This window comes from Lissotriton vulgaris, chromosome 2_1 (assembly GCF_964263255.1).
Source record: "Lissotriton vulgaris chromosome 2_1, aLisVul1.2, whole genome shotgun sequence".
NCBI classification, from domain to species: domain Eukaryota; kingdom Metazoa; phylum Chordata; class Amphibia; order Caudata; family Salamandridae; genus Lissotriton; species Lissotriton vulgaris.
In genome coordinates this window covers 554484965-554507111 of record NC_141687.1, presented here as the reverse complement: position 1 = coordinate 554507111, position 22147 = coordinate 554484965, and the positions used below count along the sequence as shown (strand labels likewise).

Here is a 22147-nt window from a genome sequence, read left to right as displayed (position 1 = left end):
TTCTTTTGTGCTTCCTCCTGGTTCTGCCTTGGTGCAATATGTAGATGACCTTCTAGTGGCTGCTGATGACGAGGAAACTTGCAAAACAGCTACAATTTCCCTACTGCATCATTTGTCGGATTTACATCACAAGGTGTCACCTTCCAAACTACAATATTGTTGTCAAGAAGTGACCTACTTAGGTCATCTCTTGTCAAAGGAGGGAAGAAGGTTGACCCCGGAGAGAATAAAAGCAATTACGCAGATGAATGTTCCTAGCACACAGAGAGAAGTGCGTGCGTTTTTAGGTATTACTTCATACTGCAGGCAATGGATCCCAAATTTTTCTCTCTTGGCAAAACCATTGGTGGCCCTGACTGGAAAAGGTTTTCCGAGTCCGGAACCATGGTCTGACGAATGTCAGCAGAGCTTCTCTGAGTTACGAAATGCACTGTGTTCAGCTCCTGTGTTGGGTACACCTGACTACAGTAAGCCATTTACACTCTATGTTCATGAGAGAGAAGGTTGTGCGTTGAGTGTTTTGACACAACGATTTGGTGATAAACAACGTCCTTGTGCGTATTTTTCATCAACATTAGACCCGGTAGCCAGAGCGTTGCCAAGTTGCTTAAGAGCTACAGCAGCAGCTGCAGTGTCCATTCGACAATCTGCTGGTCTGGTCATGAACAATATGCTAGTAGTCATGGTTCCACATGCCGTGGATACACTCATGAACCGAACGAAAACTCAGCACCTCACCAGTGCTAGATTATCAGGCTATGAGCTGACACTTCTCGCGAGTCACATTCAGATTAAAAGATGCAATGTACTGAATCCAGCAACACTGTTGCCGACTAGCCAGGAGTCGAGTGATTCTGAACCCCATGACTGTTGTTTTAGAACCGAGGAGGAGACAAAAGGACGGATTGATCTTAAGGACACTCCGTTACCAGATCCAGATGGCACGTTATATGTTGACGGTTCTTGTTTTAAATTGGAGAATGGTGATGTGACAGCTGCCTACGCAGTAACGACTTTGAGTACGATCGTGGAGACTGCAAGAGTGAGTCAGAAATCTGCCCAAGCTGCAGAATTAATTGCATTGACTAGAGCGTGTGTTTTAGCAAAGGGAAAGAGAGTGAATGTGTTCACAGATAGTCAGTATGCGTTCGGCGTAGCGCATAGTTTTGGTCGACTGTGGAAGGAAAGAGGTTTTATTACGTCCCATGGGACTAAGATCCAGCATGGTCAGTTAGTCAATGACTTGTTGGAATCTCTAACCTTACCGACTGAAGTTGCGATTGTGAAGTGCAGTGCTCATCGAGCAGTTACGGATGATGTCGGTCGTGGAAATGCTTTTGCTGATGAGATAGGTAAACAGACAGCTAGGAATACGATGAGTGGGATGTATGTTGCGACGTCTGCGAGATGGATTGCTGAATCGGGAATGTGTGAGGACACAGTGGAAAGTGTGAAAGCAATTCAGGAAGAAGCGACTGAAGAAGAAAAGATTGCATGGAGAGAGAAAACGGGTAAATTGGACTCGAGTGGATGCTGGGTTGACTTGTCGGAGCATCAGCCTTGGATGTTGCCTGATGCGTATGTGCTTGCGGTGGTAACGATGGCGCACGGAGCAGCGCACATCAGTTCAAAAGGGATTTGTAAAATGTTGGCCCCAGTCTGGAAGAATGATGGAATCAGTAAGTGTGCAGAAAGAGTGGTTAGGAACTGCATGGTATGCCTGATGCATAATCCTGGTAAGGGAACCCCCACACCCGCTGGACATTTTGCTCCTCCTTCTTGTCCCTTCGAAGTGATTCAGTTGGATTTCATCCACATGGACCGATGTAATAACCTTAAATATGTCCTAGTGGTAGTCTGTGCTTTTTCGATGTGGATTGAAGCATACCCGTTAAAAGATAACACTGCCTTGTCCACTGCTAAAATCCTCCTAAAAGAATACTTCCCCAGGTATGGAATGCCACGGATTGGATGGTCAGACAATGGGAGTGAGTTCGTAGGGAAAGTTATGCAGAGTGTGTGTGCAGGCTTAGGGATTAAGCAAAAATTTCATAGTGCGAACCACCCCCAGTCATCAGGTTTAGTTGGAGGGTACAATGGTACACTTAAACTGAAACTTGCTAAGATCCAAGCTTCCACGGGTTTGTCCTGGCCGGATGCACTACCGTTGGCTTTGTTATCCACTAGAGCGACTGTGCACTCTCGAGTAGGGCTTAGCCCATATGAGATTGTGTTCGGTCGCCCTGCAAATGTCTGGGGGGTACTGAGACCACGAGAATTTAAGCAGCTAGAGTACCCAATGTTAATTGATTACCTTTTTGACTTGACTGCTAAATTGAGTCTCATTCACCAACAGGTTTTCGATGCATTGCCAAAGCCTCCGGAAAGTCCAGGTCACCAGCTGAAACCCGGAGACTTTATCCTTATCCAAAACTTCGGACGGACCAGGAATCTCCAACCGAAGTTTGTGGGCCCCTTTCAGGTGCTCTTGGCGACAAGGACTGCTGTACGTGTGGTTGGCCGGAAAAATTGGGTCCACGCCATTCACACTAAGCGTGTACCCCTTCCACTCCCTTATGACAATTGGGTTAGACAAGGAATTGGTGCCTCTGACACAGAACCTGTTCTAGATATGTTCCCTTTAGTGATGCAGAACTGACAACCGAATCACCGAACTCCGACTTCCCCCCTGAAGTTGCTTCTTTGATAACTGACCAGAACACTGCATCGAACGAACATTTGTCATCTGCGAATTCGAACATTGTTGCTCCTGCTGAAAATAGACTATTCCCGGGTCAAACGAAGCCAGGAAACCTGAGATACAACCTTCGTTCTCATTCTAAGGACAAATAAAGCAGGAAACTGCATTTTTCATATTCGATCTATTACATTACCTCCAGCCAGGAAGTTTACTGAACATTTTTTGTATTTCCCTGTTTATTTCTGTTGTTTCTATTACCTTGCCGTCTGGGTCGCCGTAGGGTCGTGGCTTTGTGCCTAGTTGAATCTGCGGGGGCCTGACACAAGGTCGGTCTTTCTGTTGGTTTTGGGAACTCCCAGGGCTGATAGAGGCATTTTCAACTACGTACAAATCATCAGTGGTCACGAGCGGTTGTAGAAGATGGAACTTCCTGGACTGCGCCGAGAAATTGTAATTTATGTTCGCAGGAATAGATTATACAAAATATTACATAACAAATGCTTTCTGATGCAGTGTGCAATTACATTTTTGATTATTTTAATAACGTTGGTGGGTGGAATTGCCTTTGGTATTCGTTCAATCTTTGCACCAATCACGACTACAGTACCTCCCCATGTTCCTGTTTCTCCTACTGTTGCTTCTCTTCATTCCTTTCATCCGTTTCCTGAACATGAGCAAGCTCGACGCTCAGAATTTATAAACAACACTTTTGTACAGCTCTTGCACCAACACCAACTGGTAGTTAACACAACGGACTGCTGGGTGTGTGGTTTGATACCACATACCATGGATAAGGGCATTCCCTACCTGGTCTTGCCTTTTAGCTATAATGGATCATGTCGGGCCTTTCAGACTGTATTTGTCTATGCCCTCGAGACCTATCCCCCGCGTCCTCCACGCTCCACCAAGTATAACTCCGCTAATAAAGCTTTGTTAAAGGGAATAACTGACATGATTAAAGACGTCAATAACACCCCATTTATTGCTAAAGATGAGCTACGAGTTTATTTGAGTTGGAATACTACGGAGTATAGCATCAGTTTGGGTGAAAACAAGCGTAAGAGCTCCACTCCAGTTTGGGTCGTACCTCACCGAGGTCAAGTCTGTTTGCAAGGTAATGGGAGGAATCCAAGAGCTCGGCTGGGGAAGAGTGACTGTGTTGAAACTTATGTGTATCCATCAAACTCTTCCCCTGCCTTCCTGACTGCTAAGGGTACCTACTTCATCTGTCGAGACAGAGCATATACATGGTTGCCTGCTGACTTTTCAGGTTCATGTTATATTGCTCGACTGTTGCCTCCGACATACACAGCTGCCCCAAATTATCACAAAACCAGAGTGGTAAGAGGTGTCTTTAGCAAGGAAGATACTGCTGGTCAGGAAGCCGGAGACTTCTTCAAAGGTTTCCTTCCGTTTTGGGGGCCTATGGTCAATAGTAGAAATCTACGTCAGCTAACACGGGTAGTTGAGTCTACTATTACGGAAACTGCTGGTGCCCTTAGTAACTTAACAGCTGAGCTCCAGGCGGATCGTCTCATGACATTACAGAATCGTATGGTTCTTGATGTAATACTTGCAGATCGAGGTGGGGTATGCAGAATGATCCAATCGAGCTGCTGTGTTTATATCCCTAATAATGCTCCAACAGTGTACGAAGCGATCTCTAGGCTACACAAGATCTCCGACTCTATTCATGTAGACAAGGGAAATTGGTCATTAATGGAATGGCTTTGGACTCTGTTATCAGCGTGGGGATGGAAGGTTCTGATGGTCGTTGGTATTGTCTTAGTGTTCCTATTCTCGTGCTGTCTTGTTATCCAGTGTGGTCCTGCCTTTTGTAGCCTCTGTGCTGCAACCTGTTTAAGGAAACCGCCTGAGTTGGGAGACAAGGTACGAGAAAGAATAATGCTACAGCAACATATCACTGACCTGATGAACATCGAGATAGACCCTGACATAGAGTGAGTAATTGCCTATGTAAGGGCAAAAGGAGGGTCTGAGGTTCTGTGACGATTCGAACCCGTGTTTTCGACATTGTCGTAAATCCATAATTCCGGTTCCAGTGAACCGTAAATGATCCATATAGTATATCCTGGTGTTTTCGCCATGCTATGAGCAAGAGCACTCTTGTTATGAGCACATTTCCGGTACCCCAATCCATTTTAGAATACGGCATCCATCTTGTATTCTTGCCCTCACATAGTCAATGAACAAACGGTGACCTCTGATCAATTCATTTCGCTAAAGGACACGTAGGCTTTAGCCCTGCGATTCACCTTGTTAATAACACGTACACCTTAGTTCAGAAACGCTGTGGCCGCATGACTCGGCAGAAGCTGCCTCCTCTGCCTGAAGCCAGTCCTGCTATACTGGTTCTCGTGCTCGTTGGCCTGATCATGATTAGGCAGCCGAAGACAGTAGCCTTGCCCATTTACGACCCACAAACATCTCTTATCCTGCTTTTCTATCTTCTACACCTGTCTCTGCTCCTTTCCTTCTGGGCCTTTATTATGGGGAGGTAACGAAATTTACGATGAGGCGGTCCGGCTCTTGAATAAGAAGATGACACGGGATTATGATTGAGCAGTGGAAACCCTTCATTCGTAATGTTTGACATCAGAACTTTGTTGACTATTCCTGTTTGATGCTAAATATTTATTGTTTAGGATACAAAAGTTTAAGAAATGTGCGAGTAATGTGAAGAATGGTGCCTACAGCTAAAAACTGTGTATTTAAGGAGCAACCCACTTAGTACAAATCGAACAGGCTCCTAGAATCTGCCCGTGTGTAGCTTCTGTGACTTCTGTATCCCTGCAGTAATAAACCTTTGGTCTTTGACGCCACCATCGAGAAGCCCGTGTTTCTGTTTATTTGTGCACCGAGACAGGTAGAACTCAGGGGTCTTCGGGTGTTATCCCTGACACCTCTGGTCCTTAATTAGTCCAGAACTCCACTATCAAGTTCCATGAAGCTGAGTACACATGTGCACTGCCAGCTGGAAGAAGAATAACACGCCATAGAAAAGAATGTGTCTTTCATGCTACCGATCTCTAGAAATGGATAAATCTTTCTGCAGATATTGGCAGCATACACTATCCTCTGTGTGTTCTTCGTTCCTTTTCACCGAACTGCATGCAGCTGAAACTTGCTTGCGCCAAAAGTCAACGCCTATGATTGTGAACCTTGACGTAAGTAAACGAAACATGGTGGCACGTATTACTCAGACTCAATATATTAACTGTGTTAATATTTGTGATCCTTGTCTTTGGCAAGCTAGAAGAATACTTCTTATTAATATTTTATGTATGCTGGGAATAGCCATCTTCGAAATTCCATGTGATACATTGAGATACTGATACATTTTTGTATATTTTTTCTGTTTCATCTGAAACATTTCTTTAACAAGCCTTGTTACCCACTGTTGCTATTGATTCTATTTTCTATCTGTACTTATCTTCTTGTTTTTTAGATCTCCTTCCCAGCTTTACCTACCCTAATTACCCTTCCCCCTCGTCTGGTCTTTCTGTTACTCTGTTACTTTCAATCAGAGACAGGGCTGCCGGAAGGTGGTTCTTGGGAGATACTGTTACTGAGGATCCTCAACTCGTGACAGGTTTTATAGACTATTGTCATAATAAACTTATTTTACTACTATTGCCCCAACTGTTGGTAAAATTGTTGAGCATACTCAACATTTTAGATGGGGCAAAAAGGAAAATTAAGTAAAGTGGTGACTTTTATGATCAGTAAAAGTGCAGAGGTATATTTTAAAGGTTTGTGACGAAGTCCCTATTTTTTTCTCCAAATTCTTCTTATTGAGATACTTTGCTGGTACAATATGACATGACAGGATAATGATAACATAATATGTTGATCAGAATTATCATGAGTCAGCATGAACACATCAGCCTTAAGGTAAGTCTGCTGTGGCAAGGAGCAGAAGAGCAAGGAGCTCTTCAACAGCAAGCAGCTCTTCAACATCGTGAATGAGCTCTCTAACCCCAGCTCCTGCACCAACGACATCCCACCATCTCAAGCCATGTGCGACGCCCTCGCTGCCTTCTTCCACAACAAGATCATCGACATTCACAACAGCCTCATTCCTCTGACCATCCCTGCTAACCTCACCACACCGGACCCACCGAACCCCACCGAACACGACCACCTCACTACGTGGACCAACGTGAACACCGAGGACACTATCAAGACCATGAGCACCATCCACTCATGCGCCCCATCCGACCCTCTCCCCACCACGTCGTCAACAAAGCCACAAGCTCCATCGCACCCTACCTGCGTAACATCATCAACCTCTCCTTTGAGACGGCAATCTTCCCTGAGAGCTGGAAGCACGCCTAGATCAACGCCCTGCTGAAAAAACCCAAGACAGACCCGAGCGACCTCAAGAACTTCCGGCCCATCTCCCTGCTTCCGTTCCCAGCCAAGGTCATCGAGAAGATCGTCAACACCCAACTTACCCGATACCTGGAAGACAACAGCATCCTCGACCCCTCCCAGTCAGGCTTCCGCAGGAACCACAGCACCGAGACCACCCTCATCGCCGCCACAGATGACATCAGACTCCTACTCGACAACGGCGAGACAGCAGCCCTCATCCTCCTTAACCTCTCCGCTGCCTTCGACATCGTCTGCCATCACACACTACGCACACGCCTCCACAATGCAGGGATCCGCGACAAGGCCCTGGACTGGATCACCTCCTTCCTATCCGACAGAACCCAAAGGATCTGCCTCCCCCCGTACCACTCCGGAATCACCAAGACCATCTGCGGTGTCCCACAAGGATCTTCCCTCAGCCCGACGCTTTTCAACGACTACATGGCACCACTCGCACGCATCGCCAGACTACACGACCTCAACATAATCTCCTATGCCGATGACACGCAGCTGATCCTCTCCCTCACCAAGGATCCCCTCACCGCCAAAGCCAACCTCCACGGTGGTATGAAGGCCGTCGCTGACTGGATGCAAAAAGCCGGTTCAAACTGAACACGGACAAGACAGAGATCCTCATCCTCGGGCCCAACCGCTCAGCATGGGATGTCTCCTGGTGGCCTGCATCTCTGGGAACCCCCCACACCTACCAACCACGCACGCAACCTTGGAGTCATTCTCGACCCGAAGCTCAGTATGACCAACCAAGTCAACGCAGTGTCCTCCACCTGCTTCCACATCCTCCGCATGCTCCGCAAAATCTACAGATGGATCCCAACAGACACACGTAAAACCGTCACCCACGCCCTTATCAGCAGCCGACTCGACTACGGCAAAGCCCTCTACGCCGGAGCCCCGTCCAATCTCATCAACAGACTTCAAAGAATCCAGAACGCCTCTGCACGCCTGATCCTCGACGTACCGCGCCGAGACCACATCTCCCCCACCTGAGAATCCTGCACTGGCTCCCTGTAGACAAGAGAATTAGCTTCAAACTCCTCACTCAAGCACACAAGGTACTTCACAACACCGGCCCTGCCTACCTCAACGACCGACTCTCATTCTACGTACCCAACAGGAAACTCTGCTCCGCCGACCTGTCTCTGGCCGCCGTCCCACGCATCCACAGAACCATTTCCGGGGGCAAGTCCTTTTCCCACCGTGCCGCCAAAATCTGTAACTCCCTCCCCCTCCTCCTACGACCAACTGAAGACCCGCTGACCTTCAGGAGACTACTCAAGACCTGGCTCTTCGACAACTAGCTGCAGCCTCCCCCCCCCCAGTGCCTTGAGACCCTCACGGGTATGTAGTGCGCTTTACAAATTCTCTGATTGATTGATTGATTGATTGATTGTGGGCTCAGAATGGAATTGGTGTGAAATCGCTATTATCGCACACACTTGAAAAAAATATATATTGTTTTGCATAGACAGCAAAAAAAAAAAAATATGTAGTCGCCGTTACTGCTTTTAGTTACAATCTTTCGGTGAAAAAACAGGACTCTTTTGTGAGCCCTTGGGCCAAGAGAACTCCTTTGGGTGAATATCCCTGATCTACTAACCGTTGGAACCACCAACTACCCCCTCCCCCCCAAAAAAAACAGATTCACTCAAACATAGTCATTGTCATGGCTGCTACTGTTATGATCCATAGCGACATCCGCACCCTCCTGGACCAAGGACACTTCGCCGCCATCATCCTACTAGACCTATCAGCAAGCAGCCTTCGACAGAGTCTCCCACTGTACACTCATCGCCAGACTACATGACGCCGGCATAAAAGGAATGGCCCTAGACTGGATCTGATCATTCCTCACTGGAAGAAGCCAAAGAATCAGACTTCCACCCTTCCTCTCCAACCTCATGATCATCACATGCGGAATCCCACAGGGGTCGTCACTGAGCCTAACCCTTCTCAACGTCTACATGGCCCCCTCGCCGCCATCGTCCGACAAACGGCCTCAACATCGTATCCTACACCGACGGCACCCAGCTCATCTTCTCCCTCGCCAAAGACCCCACCACCGCCAGCCTCAACTTCCAACAAGCATTTGCAATGCAATAGGTCTCGCATTTGCGAGAGTTTAAGCTATTGGAATTGTAAATGACAATGCCTTTTATTTATGTGATTATTTTTAAAACATAAATAAAAGGCATTGTCATTTACAACGGCAATAGCTTAAACTCCCACAAATGCTAGACCTGTTGCATTGCAAATGCTTGTTCTGGCTGTTTGTGGGCCTGTTATATGATCTTCTGGGCCGGTTTTTACTGTTAATTTTCCGGATATTAAAACAAACACTGCCTGCAAATCCACGCAGTCTTCCATACCTTGCAAAACACATATACAGTGTGCCTTTTCAAGTTCGGAATTGCCCCAATTTGCAACCATGACCCAATTTTTTAGCTTTCTACTACAGTATTGGCGGCCACTTTTATTTTGGTACTTGGGCATTTTCTGTCCCAATCCGACCCTGCTTTGAAACATAGGGTCTATAGTGGTGCAATGTACAGTGTAGTGGAGTGGGCATACAATGAGCTGAACATACATTCCTGCCCGTCAGTGTCTTTGGATATATATGTCACACTTTCTCTTTGGATTAATTTAGAACAAGCCCCTTCCACTTCTTTAAGGAAAACCCATCCAGAAAAAGTGTATACGAGAAAATAAATGAGCGAGTTGGTGTGTGAGAGAGCTATGAGCTACTAAGATGGTGGGTGAGATGGTAGATAAATGAGAGGAGGTGGGTCGATGGATCAGTGAGTGAATGTATCATGGAATGATTGGTTGGTGAGTGAGACAGATGATGTGTGAGTTGATAGTGGGTGGGGGAGCGAATATGTGGTGGGTAAATGGGTTGGTTCTGAGTGAGTGACTAATTAGATGGTTCTGAGTGAGTTGACTTGTGTACCATACAGTGCCAATTGAATGGCCACTAGGCGCTTCTGTGAATAAGTGGTTTGTTTTTGGTGCTGGTAAAATGTGCTGGATTGTAAGCACTGGGTTAAGCGAGTCTACATTACTCTCTGTTAGAGATATTTTGGTTCCGAGCCCTCGGACTGGCCAGGTGTATAAGACAAGACCCCTATAGGTATTTATTGTATAGTGCCCTATATATATGTTGGTGTACATTATTGATGTTATGTTATGTTATGTTATGTTATGTTATGTTATGTTAATAGGTACTCGTAGAGCGCACGTACACCGATAGGTTTCATGGCGCTAAAGACCAGATACTGCAGTAATGAAGTTGCTAGGCATAGGCTTGCTTGAACAACCATGTTTTTGAGGCCTTACTGAAGCTTAGGAGGTCGTATGGGGGCCAAGTGAGAGAAGCAGCAAAATCCCAGTTGCTTCCGTTTCAAGGAAGAAGTGGTTAGCAGACAGAGGTGGGCTGAACGGAGGTTGCGCAGGGGGATATGCTTGGTGATCATGCTGCTAATAAATCTGGAGCTGTTGCCGTGCAGAGCTGTGAAGGCTAAGCATCCCGTCTTAAAAGCTACTTGTTGGGCTATTGGAAGCTAGTGGAGTTTTCTCAGACCTGGTCTGGCAGACGCCCATTTGGGTTGTTTTCCAGTCAGTCTTGCTGCCTGGTTCTGCACCATTTGAAGTCTTTTTTGTAGACCAATTGGCAGTCCAAGATAGATGGAGTTAAAAAAGTCAAGCCGTGAGAGTATGAGGGCTAGCACCACCTGATTAGGAGCAGAGTAGGTCAGCAGGTGAGCAATTTTCCTGCCTTTCCAGAGTTGGTGGACACTGGAGAAGATCACAGCTCCCACCTGACCGCGGATCGAGAGGTCGGCATTACTATTGACCCCCAGGCTTTTCACCGAGGAAGTAGGGATAGGGGGAGGCCCCAGTTCCGCCGGCCAAAAGTTTGTGCTCCAGCTGTTTTCACTTTACCCAGGTAAAACCAACTCTGTTTTGCCCAGGTTGAGTTTGAGGTGGTTCATATCCATCCAGCGCTGGATGTGGAGCATGGTTGACTGGAACTTTGCTACGGCGTTAGGGGAGCAGAGTGGGAAAATGAGTTGAAGATCATCAGTGTAGTTGAAGAGGGTGACGTTTCAGTTTTTTAATGAATAGATCAATGGTCTTAAATATAAGTTGAACAGCAGTGACAACAGGGAAGAACCTTGTGGGACCCAGCAAGTGGAGGTAAGCTTTGGGGCGGTGAAGTTCCCCAGCCTTACTGCTCGAGTGCGGTCGGCAAGGAAGGATTCGATCCAGCCAAGTGCCTGACCCCGTAGGCCCGATTGCTCAACACGGTTCATCAGGATGGTATGGTCGACGGTGTCGAACGCGGCCGAAAAATCCAGAAGCACAAGTGCTTGAATGTCACCCCTATCTGCATTTGCTCTAAGCTTGTCCAGGACTGCAAGGATCACAGCTTCCGTAGAGTGTGCCTGGCGGAAGCTAACTTGATTAGGCTCTAAATAATTTGAGCGTTCGATAAAGCTGGACACACACTACATGGGCTTCTAATCATTTTGACAAGAAGGGGAGGAGAGAAATGGGGCGGTAGTTGGCTGGATTGCTGGAATCGGCCCCTGTTTTTTTTTATTAGGGGGATAACCGTAGCATGCTTAAAGGCACTGGGGACCTTGCCCTGGACGAGAGATTCATTAAGAAGCGGCAGCACACTATAGGGCAGAGAAGTAAGAATTTCCTTCAGGACATGCGGAGGGCAGCAGTCCTGTGTCGAACCTGTGTCGAACCTGATTTGACACGGGTCGTGAGTTCTAATAATGTTGTAGGACCTATGGGTTGAAAGGTATCTAGCAAACACTGATTACTGAGAGTATCGTCCAGGGGTTCCCAGTTGGTGTTGTTGGGGAGACTGGCTTTGATGGAAGAGGCCTTATCCAGGAAATAGTCATTCAAGGTGTCACAGAGATCCTGTGTAGGAGTCTGGGTAGGCGAGGATCTTGCGTCATTGCATAAGTCATTCACTATTTGGAAGATTTCTTTGGATTTATTGTGGGCGTTGAGTAATTTTGTGGAGAAGTAGGCCATTTTGATGGTCAAGATAGTTTTCTTGTACTCACGACGGGCCGTCGAGAATTGTTCCCTATCTTCAGTTAAGTATTTTGATCTCCATTTCCTCTCGATTTTGGCGCAGCCCAAGCTTTTGTTTTTTAAGGTCCTTAGTAAACCATTTATGAGCATCTGAGTGGCGTGCACAAGAGAATTCGACGATAGTGGCGTGAGCTGATAGATTTCTATTTATATGTATTTACAGAGATTTATGGATGATTGTTGATGAGTCTGTGGATCCCTATAGATCCGAGGCATACAGATCTCTATAGTAGTTTTTTTGTTCAGGGGGACGAGTGCATAGTAGTTATTTTGGTGCACAGAGCCCAATAGAAATGTTGGTGCGGACACCCATATGAATGTGTGTGTTTTGTGCATAGTCTCCGTGGATTAAGAAGCCCTAGAAATATGTTTGTGTGTTTTAGACATGCAGAGCCCTGTGGGTACTTGGGTGCACGGACCCCTAGAGAAGCTTTGGTGTGCAGAGGTCAGTGAGACGGTCAGTATTTCTAGAGATATTTCGTGCACGGAGACCTGGTGAGTGTTTCGCGCACTGTGTCCCTTTAGAATGATGCTTAGGTGTACCTAGCCCTTCTGGGGTTTGGGTGCAAGAGAGCTCCGTGGAAGGTAATGGGCACAGGCGACGGAAATATTTTATTATTTTCAGTGAGTCTGGCATTCTTAGTACTCAGACTGTGAGAACAAGCAGCCCCAAGGCAGCATCTGTGATTCAGTGGACTGTGGCTGTCATGAAGCTCTGCAACTGGCTGGAGGAGTCTTATCAGCAGGGCCTGGCATACCTGATAGAGATGGGGGGCAGGCTGCTGCTGAGGGAGGCTGAAGTAGGAGAAGAACAATAGTGGAAAGAGAAACAAGCATCTGCAATGCAATCGCTTTTCCATTTACGTGAGTTTTAAGCTATTTGCATTGTAAATGACAATGTTTTAGTTTTTCAAACATAAACAAAAGGCATTGTAATTTGCAATGCAAATAGCTTAAACTCTCACTAATGCAAGACCTATTGCATTCCAAATGCTTGTCTTTGTATTGGTGAGGAATGTTGAGAGTGAGTTGAGGATGGCGGGCGGTGTGAGGGGGGTTTAGATGAAGTACTACTAAAGGATATGAGTAGGAACTAGCTCTGAGCTGTGTGTGCAAGGTGCTCTGCAGGCGGGGACTCTAGCCGCGCAGTGCCTGGCATTCACGCAGCGGCACAAGTAGGACATGGAGGGTGAACCCTGGACACTTAGCTCATGGACTGTCGCTGCACAGCGTGGTCATGCCCTCCCCCGGAATCAGCAGCAGCTCCGGTGTCTCTTTATGCTAAGGAGAGGCAGGACTGTTCAACTCTGTTTTTTCGGACCGTGCAACCAGATTCCTTCTGCCATCTTGAAAACCAGAGACGCCGCTATTCTAGCAACCGTAACCCCTGGCAACCGTAGCAGTAAAGACTTAAGGCACCAAGATTATGATCATACAACAATGACACTTAAAACCAGCGAATTCAAGGAAAACCCAAAGCCCCTATGGAACAGCGTGAGCACCCCTCAGAGCCTCTGGAGATCAAAAATCCGAGTGCACCTCTCACTTCATACCGTGTGAGTTAAACATGGTACTTCCTTGACAAGGGAAGAAGCACAGTCACGAAACCTTGTGCAGCATGTTTCCAGTCCGGGTGGGCAGGGCCAAAAGTGGACAAGGCGGTAACAAGGAGGGACTAAGAAGCCTCCTTTGCAATAAAACCCCAGCATTTAGCCTGAGATATGACGCATACCAATGGGAATAAGGTGCGGAGCCTAAACTCCGGTTGTGAAAGTAAATCGATTATAAAAAGGCCTTGCAGAGCAAGGAGCGCATGCGCGCTCCAGCGCTAGGTCTGCGGGATCTAAAGAGGGATGCAAGAAGTAGCAATCTGGATGACCAACATCTGCCTTAAATTCAGCGCCGAGAAGACTGAAGTCCTCGTCCTTGGAACCACCCCCTCTGCATGGGACAACACCTGGTGGCCATTTGCCCTCAGAAGTCCACCAACCCCCTCAGACCACACCAAAAACCTCAGCATTATACTCGACTCATCCCTCACCTTGAGCTGACAGGTAAACGCCGTCACCTCCAGCTGCTTCAACATCCTCTGAATCCTCCGCAAGACTTTCACATGGATCCCCCCTGAGTCAAGAAAGGCAGTCACTCACTCACTCATCACCAGCAGACTGGACTATGGAAACGCACTCTACTCCGGGATACAACAAGACCCTACTCCATAAACTCCAGATGATACAGAACACCACCGACAGACTCGTCCTCGACATCCCACAGCACAAACACATCAGCCTTCACCTACATATGCTCATCTTCAAAATCCACACCCACGCCTACAAATGCCTGCACAAAACCGGACCCGAAAACCACAACGACAGAATCAACTTCGTTGTACCTAAAAGGAACCTCCAATCTTCCAACCTCGCACTGGCCGAAACCCTGAACATCCACACAGCCGGAGCTGGCGGAAGATCTTTCTCCCACATCACGGCCAATATATGGAATAGGGAATACCATACAAAATGGGAATACCAGGTCCTTTATTGCATGTTGTTCCTGATCCCGAGCCTAATAATGGTTTCTTTACCGCAGACATTTACCACCTTCTTTGAGTAGATGGTAAACAGTAGCAGCAAGGCAGTGCTGGAGGATAGCATTGCTCACAACACTGTGATGCCAGAGGGATTGTGTGGTTTGAGCTGAACCTATGTGTGCTGCCTTTATCTGCAAACATCCAGAGTTTGATCAGGTGCAAATTTGCATCTGGTAAAACCAAGCCGGAACTCAGATTGATGGGTCGAGAAACACCAGTCTGATTGTACACAAGGGGGCTGGGGGCACACTGCCTCTCATTCCAGCACAGTTGACCGCATTGCAATCTGGTAAATTTGCTTACTTCAAAGTTGCTGTAGTTTTTCACCAAAGTTAGTGCAGGTAGTGCTTTTATCTCTAGAAACATGTTTCTGAGTTTAGCCCTTCATCAGTAGAGAACAGAAAAAGTAGAGAGCAGAGAAAAGTCATCTGGGGTTGTTCACATTTTGCCCATGTCTTCACAAGTCACAGAACTACTCCACAGGCACACAGGTGCCTCTCAGGTGAACTTGTTGGCTCAAGGGAGTGTTTTTAAACACAATGGGGGAGGGAGAACACTGCCTCTCATTCCAGCACAGTTCACCCAATTGCATTTTGGTAAATGCAGTACCCTTACTTCAAATTGCTGTAAAATATAAAGATCTTATTCCAAGTTTCTCCATATTTGGTGCATGAATAACAGAAGATCATAATCAATTCTGGTGTACTTGCAGCAAATATTAGCATTACAAGTTACGGACCCTGGAATGGGCAATACCATCCAAACTGGGAGTACCAGGTCCTTTTTTGCTTGTCTTTCCTGATGCCAAGCCTAATAACGATCTCTTAACCACTGACATTTACCACCTTATTTTAGGAGGTAGTAAATAGTAGTTGGAGGGAGTGCTCCAGTTCGAGCAGAAGAGTTGCTGCAGTGCTAGAGGATGGCGTTGCCCCAACACTGTTATGCTGGAGGGAGTGGGTGGACCGAGCAGAAGCTATGTCTTCTGACCTTGTCTGCAAACATCCACAGTTTGATCAGGTACAAATTTGCATCCGGTAAAGCCATGTCCGAAATGGGATTACTGGGTCGTCTGTTTGCAGTTTCATGAAGCTGTGTCCCGACCCCCAGAGAGAACCCAAATCTATAGATGGTTTACAGTCTGCCTTCCAGCCATCCATTTAAATATTTCTGGAACATAATCTGAATTAGAAAGGGCAATTTAAATCCAGGATGCATCGTCGTAAGGGCATTTTACTTTTCCTTTCCTATTCTTCTTCTTTTCTTTTCGCTGATTTGTGCTGTTAGATGGCTTCTTTCCTTGGGATAACTGTTAACTGGTTTATCGTATTTCAGTGTTTTAAACAGCAGAGAAGAGGACTATTCCTCCAAGAAGAAGTTATCAGGCCAACAGCATATGAAGAAAAGGAAAAAAGATCATGCACGAGTGAGGTCTCCATCTGTAAACATCGCTGCATGCACATCGGCACGGAGCAGGCCACTGCATTGTCTTCATAGGAGAAAACTATACAAGCTTTACTCTTCATGTCTTTCTAATACACAGGTGACGTAACATGTTTGTCTTAAATGACAAAAAGAGCATCTGAATTTCTTCATTGTCTAGTTTTCTGATTTTTCCAAAGCATGTCCGTCCTAGTGCTCAAAACATTAATTTAACATTAACTCCACATGGCTCCTTAGATTTGCCTGATCTTGTATTTACATGTGTCAATATTATTCTGTTTTCAATAAGTTTAGAAGTGGTAAGGTTTGACAAATGTTTTTATCTGGCTACTGACAGCTTATGCTATTGCAAGATATTATATCAGAATGCAACACACAAAACACACATAAGATACAGTACTGATAACTACTACTAACGTCAGATTCCGCACATATCCCCAAGATAGCAGACTGGATTTAGGAGATTTTTCAGCATCGCTCCTAAGCCACCCAATCATGCTGATGTCTGTTCCTTTCTTTGCATGCCTTTGTATGTGGACCTCTAGCTAGCTCCTAACTTTTGTTGTCGGTTTATAATTTTTTTATAGAATTATTTCTCCAGTAAGCAAGGGATCATGTCGCTTCCTAAAACTACGGGGTTTAAACACTGTTAGAACTGTCTCAAGCAGATGTCTGTGACAGATCCCAACAAGGTGTGACTTTGGTGTTTGGGTCTGGGTCACGACTCAAGTTGCATAAGAAGTGTGCCCTTATGTACCTGAAGGCTATCTGGGATCGCAAAATCAAGCTGTATGTTGCCAAACACAGCAAGAAGTCACTTAAGACCCACTCCTGCTCAAAGTTGTTGTCATGGACCTGTTCCTGCTTTCTTGACCACTAATTTACCAGGCCATCATATTCTGGTAAGACAAAGCCAATCAATCAATCAATCAGGGTTTTGTAAAGTGCGCTACTCACCTGTGAGGGTCTCAAGGCGTTGGGGGGTGGCAGGGCAGCTTCGGATCAGTGGAAGAGCCAGGGCTTGAGGTCCTTCCTGAACGTGTGCTGCGTCGAGGAACATCTGATATTCACAGGGAGCTTGTTCCAGGTCTTGGCTGTGATGTAGGAGAAGGCTCTCCCGCCTGTTCTGTTTCTGCGGATGCAGGGGGACCTCTGCCAGGGTAAGGTCAGCGGAGCAAAGGTTCCTCTTGGGTAGGATATTCTCTTGTTGAGGTATTTGGGTCTGATAATGTAGAGGGATTTGTAGGCATGGGTGAGGAGTTTGAAGGTGACCCTCTTCTGGATGGGGAACCAGTGGAGGTCTCGTAGGTGATGGGTCATCTGTTCGTGACACAGTGTCCCGAGGATGTCTGGCTGCTGCGTTCTGAATGGTTTGGAGTTTGTGTAGAAGGGTTCTGTTAATACCGCCGAAGTCCAGTCTGCTGGTTATAAGCATGTGAGTGACGGTCCTTCTGCAGTCGGGGGATCCTCTTGAACGTCTTGCGGAGGATGCGCAGCCAAGTGAAAGTGGAGGAGGCAACGGCGTTCATCTGACGGTTCATGTAGAGGGAGGAGTCAAGTATGATGCCGAGGTTTTGTGCATGGTCTATAGGGGTGGGTGGATTTCTGAGCACGGCGGGCCACCATGTGTGTCCCAGGCTGAAGATCAGGGTCAGAGGATGAGGACTTCGGTCTTTTCTGAGTTGAATTTCAAACAGCTGTCCTTTATCCAGGCTGCCACGTTCTTCATTCCTTCCTGGAAACCGATTCTGGAGTCTTCGGCATTCTTAGTGAGCGAGAGTATGAGCTGGGTGTCGTCGGCGTAGAATACAATGCTGTCTGACGATGGCGGCGAAGGGGGCCATGTAGATGTGAAGAGCGTGGGGCTGAGCGATGATCCTTGGGGTACATCGCAATTGATATCGGTGGGTTTGGAGAGAAGGAGAGGGAGGCTGATCATCTGGGTTCGGCCGGAGAGAAAGGATTGGATCCATTAGGGGGCGGCTCCTTGTATCCCTGCATCATGAAGTCTGGCTGCGAGCGTGCGGTGTGAAACTATGTCAAAGGCTGTGGAGAGGTCTAGGAGTTTGAGGAGGAGAGAGGTGGGACAGTAGTTTTTCAGGTCTGTTGGGTCTGCCGTCGGTTTCTTGAGGAGGGGTTTAACCTCCGCTCGCTTCCAGTCGTCTGTGAAGATGCCTGACAAGAAGGAGGCGCTGATGGTCCGTCCTAGTTCGGGGGAGATGGAGGTGGCCCGGTGGAAAAGCGCGGTGCGCAGGGGTCCGTAGGGGCTCCTGAGTGGGTGTCGCGGTGATGTGTTCGATGGTGGTTGGGTTCCAGGTCATGATGGATGGCTTATCTGGGGCGTAGGGGGGGAGGGTTGTGTCCAGTGTTTGTACGCTGAAGTTGTCGTAGAGGACCTTGATCTTCAGGTGGAAGTAGATGCTGAGCTTGTCGCAGAGTTCCTGGGAAGGTGTGATGTCCATGGCTTCGCTGAACTGCTGAATGACGTTGAACAGTTCCTTGACTTTGGTTGTGTTGGTCTGGATCTTGTCTTATGAAGGTCCGTTTGGTGTCTCTTATGCGCTGGTAGAATTCCTTCAGGGCACTCCTGTGGTTGTTCCGTGCTTCTGTGGTTTTATGGTTTCACCAGGTTTTCTTCAGGCATCTGCAGGAGCGTCTAGCTTTGTGTAGTTTTGAGGTGAACCAGACCGCCTTCAGAGTGCGTTGTTTGGTGGGGTGGCGGAGGGGTACAAGCTTGTCGGTGCAGCAGGAGATCCTGCGGTGAAAGTCTATGGCTGCGGAGTTGGTGTCAGTAGTGGTGCTGGGGAGGTCTTGGAGGAGGGTGGTGTTGATGTGTTCCTCTGTGACCTTGCTCCAGTTTCTTTGTGACTGGCGCGGGCGGGCTTGGGTGCGGAGGTGGTTCTGAAGGTGAAATGGATGCAGTGGTGGTCCGTACAGGGGTACTGAGTGTGTGGCTGAGGCGGAAGTTTGTACCTTCAGCAAAGATTGGGTCAAAGGTGTGTCCGGCTTTGTGAGTGGGCGTGTTGACCAGCTGCTACAGACCGATGTTGGCGAGGTTGGCGAGGACAGTGGTGGAGTCAGGGTCATCGCTGTTGTCGAGGTGGAAGTTCAGGTCCCCGAGTAATATGTAGTCAGTGGAGGTGATAGCGTGGGGTGTGGCGAGGTTGGTGATGGTAGTTGCGGAGTGGGTGCGTGATCCCGGCGGTCTTTAGATGAAGGTGCTGCGTAGTGTGGTCCTGGGGCTATTCTGGATCTGGAAGTGGAGGTGTTCTGTGTTGGAGTGGGGGATTGCTCGTGCTGGATGTGGAGAGTCAGGGGGGGTCTTTTCTGCGATGGCCAGTCCTCCTCCTGGGCGGTCCTTCCTCTGGATCTTGTAGCTGTCGGGGATGGCCATGGCAATGTCGGGCCGAAGGTGGCGTTTGTTCAGGTTTCCGTAAAGAAGGAAACGTCGGGCGAGAGGGTGCGACCAGGTTCCATATTTCTACGGCGTGTCGGTGCAGGGAGCGCACGTTGAGGAGAATGCATATCATGGTTACGGTGGTGCGTGCATCTTGCGGGCCGTCGGCGGTTGTGGTGGTATGGTCGATGGTGAAGGATCTGCAGCAGAGTCTGCAAGAGAACTGTCCATAGGTGGTGTTGGACAAGGATCTCCCGCAGTTTGTGTGTCGTCCGGGGTTGAGTGCATGGTGTGCAGCGGCATTGTAACGGCGGGGTCCCAAAGATCCAGGGTTCCTGACACTGGCCGTGGTCGGGTTGCGGACCACCTGTGAGCAGACAGGTACCACACTGCTACAGACTGGCTCTGGATGACCCTGCCTTCTTGATGAATCACTCTACTTCTGGAAGCCTGGTAGATAAAATATGTACTAGCAGGGTTTTTCCTAGTTATTTGTCTACAACCCCTCCACTCCAGACAGTCAAAATGAATGGAGGTATTTAGAAAGCTGATGTTCACATCAGGTAGCCTTGCCAGTCATCGCCAGCTCCTTTATAGGAAGTTGCTTCCATGCACTATAGGACATGGTCTCAGAGATCTTGACGGAAGTCCCAGAGGAATTACGTGCTAACTTGGTGCAAACTATTGGGGATGGCCAAGGCGCGGCCTTATATACTATCTGATCAGGAATAAATACCACGGAATGCTTAGGCAGAGAAGTCAGGACTAGTGTGGTGCTCCAAAACCAGGCATGGACGATATCCACAGGCTTATCAGGTGATGGTTAGGGTCACTCAATGATAGACCCTTTGATGCTTCACGTCTTTTAGGCGTGAAGGCCAACTCTGCACTAGTGTGCTTCAAAAAGATTAGACCCACAGCACGCTCTCTCGGTCTCTCCAGACCCTCAAGGGAGTATCCCCAACAGTTTTACGCCATTTGTGGCATTACCCAGGGCTTTGATTACAGGCAGTGCCAAGGCCCATCACTCATGCAACAGAAACTACAGTCTTAACGCAGTTGTGGATCTAGCAGACAAATCGAGGCCCCTGGACAATGAACTACCCAATCCTCCGCCCCTCCAGCAGCAGCCACCAAGCTGCTTTAGTTTGCCCATAGCAGCACATACTACTCTGTTTGAGGCAAAAATCACCTGTTTTCTCCAGGGATGGCAGGCCATAACATCCTGTCACCCATGCAAATAGTTCAACAGGGCTTCGCCCTGCCATTCCGTTTCAACCCATTGCATTGTCTACCCACAACAGATTAGATATCAGAGGACGACTAGTGCATCTTATTGCTTGACATTCAGGCACTTTTGACAAAAAGAACCACAGAGAGAATCCCAGCCTCAAAAAATCGGAATTAGATGTTACTTTTTACCTGGTGCCAAAGAAGGGCAGAGGATGTTGTCCTATTTTACATCTCCAGCCTCTCTGTTTCTTTCTACAGAAGGATAATTTTAGGATGGTCACACTGGCCCAATGTTCTATCTGACCTGGATGCTGGAGACTGGATAGTAGCGTTGGACCTGCAGAGTGCCTATTTCCATGTACCCATCCTGTAGGCCCACAGGTGCTACTTGGCTTCAAGTTAGCTGTGCTCTCCTTCAACCTCACCAGTGCCCCTAGGGTTCTGGTGGTTGCAGCATACCTTTGGAGGATGGGCATACAGTCTTTCTTTACCTTGACGAATGAAGGGGGACTCGCCACAATCAGTGGTGGATGCCCTCCAGACATCAACTAACCCCCTGATATAGTTGGGGTTGACTATCTTCATGCCAAAGTCACACCTGAGTTCTTTGTGGAAACTCCCTTTCATAGGAGCTATCCTGTATACAGTGTGCTATGGAGCCTCTCTCTAGTCAGTGAATCCAGGACATTGGGCTATGATTCTGATTTTTCAGCCTCAGTCCTGGGTCTCAATATGAGTGGCTCTAGAGCTTCTTGGTCTTATGCTTTCTGCTCTTTGAACATACAGATGGCATATGCAGACTCTGCCATTTCTTTCCAACCCGATGCATTGTGGGATCTGAAGTCTCTAGCACCACGTGAACCTGTCAACATCCATCCAGGTTTGAGGATACTGTCAAAGATCGGTAGTGGTGACTGCTTAACTGCCATTGGACCAGCCACAGACCACTCTCCCTACTTTACTCAGAGTTGTGGTTACAGTAGCATCATTGCTGGGCTGGGTAGGTTATCTGGGAGAGGTGGACAACAGAGAACTGAGGTCTCTGGCGGAAGCTCATCTTCACATCAACCTGTTTTGAATTGCAAGCCATTTAATTGCTATTATAAGCCTTCCTGCCATCAATCAAGAAGAGGCTGCTTTAGTCTTCACACACAACACCACTGACATCTGGTATTGCAACAAACAGGATGAAGTAGGGTCCTGGGCCCTGTGCCAGGAGGCCCAGCCCCTCAGGAACTATCTGAATTGT

General features: G+C 47.6%; 1 protein-coding gene across 1 annotated transcript in view; it reads left to right on the top strand.

Annotated features, from left to right (window-relative positions):
- KANSL1L (KAT8 regulatory NSL complex subunit 1 like) overlaps nt 1–22147 on the top strand; it is a 2604205-nt gene that overhangs the window by 986706 nt on the left and 1595352 nt on the right. Inside the window, exon 5 of the mRNA XM_086954111.1 lies at nt 16161–16368. Within this exon, the coding sequence (XP_086810237.1) occupies nt 16161–16368 (208 nt within the window). The remainder of the gene's footprint in view (nt 1–16160; nt 16369–22147) is intronic.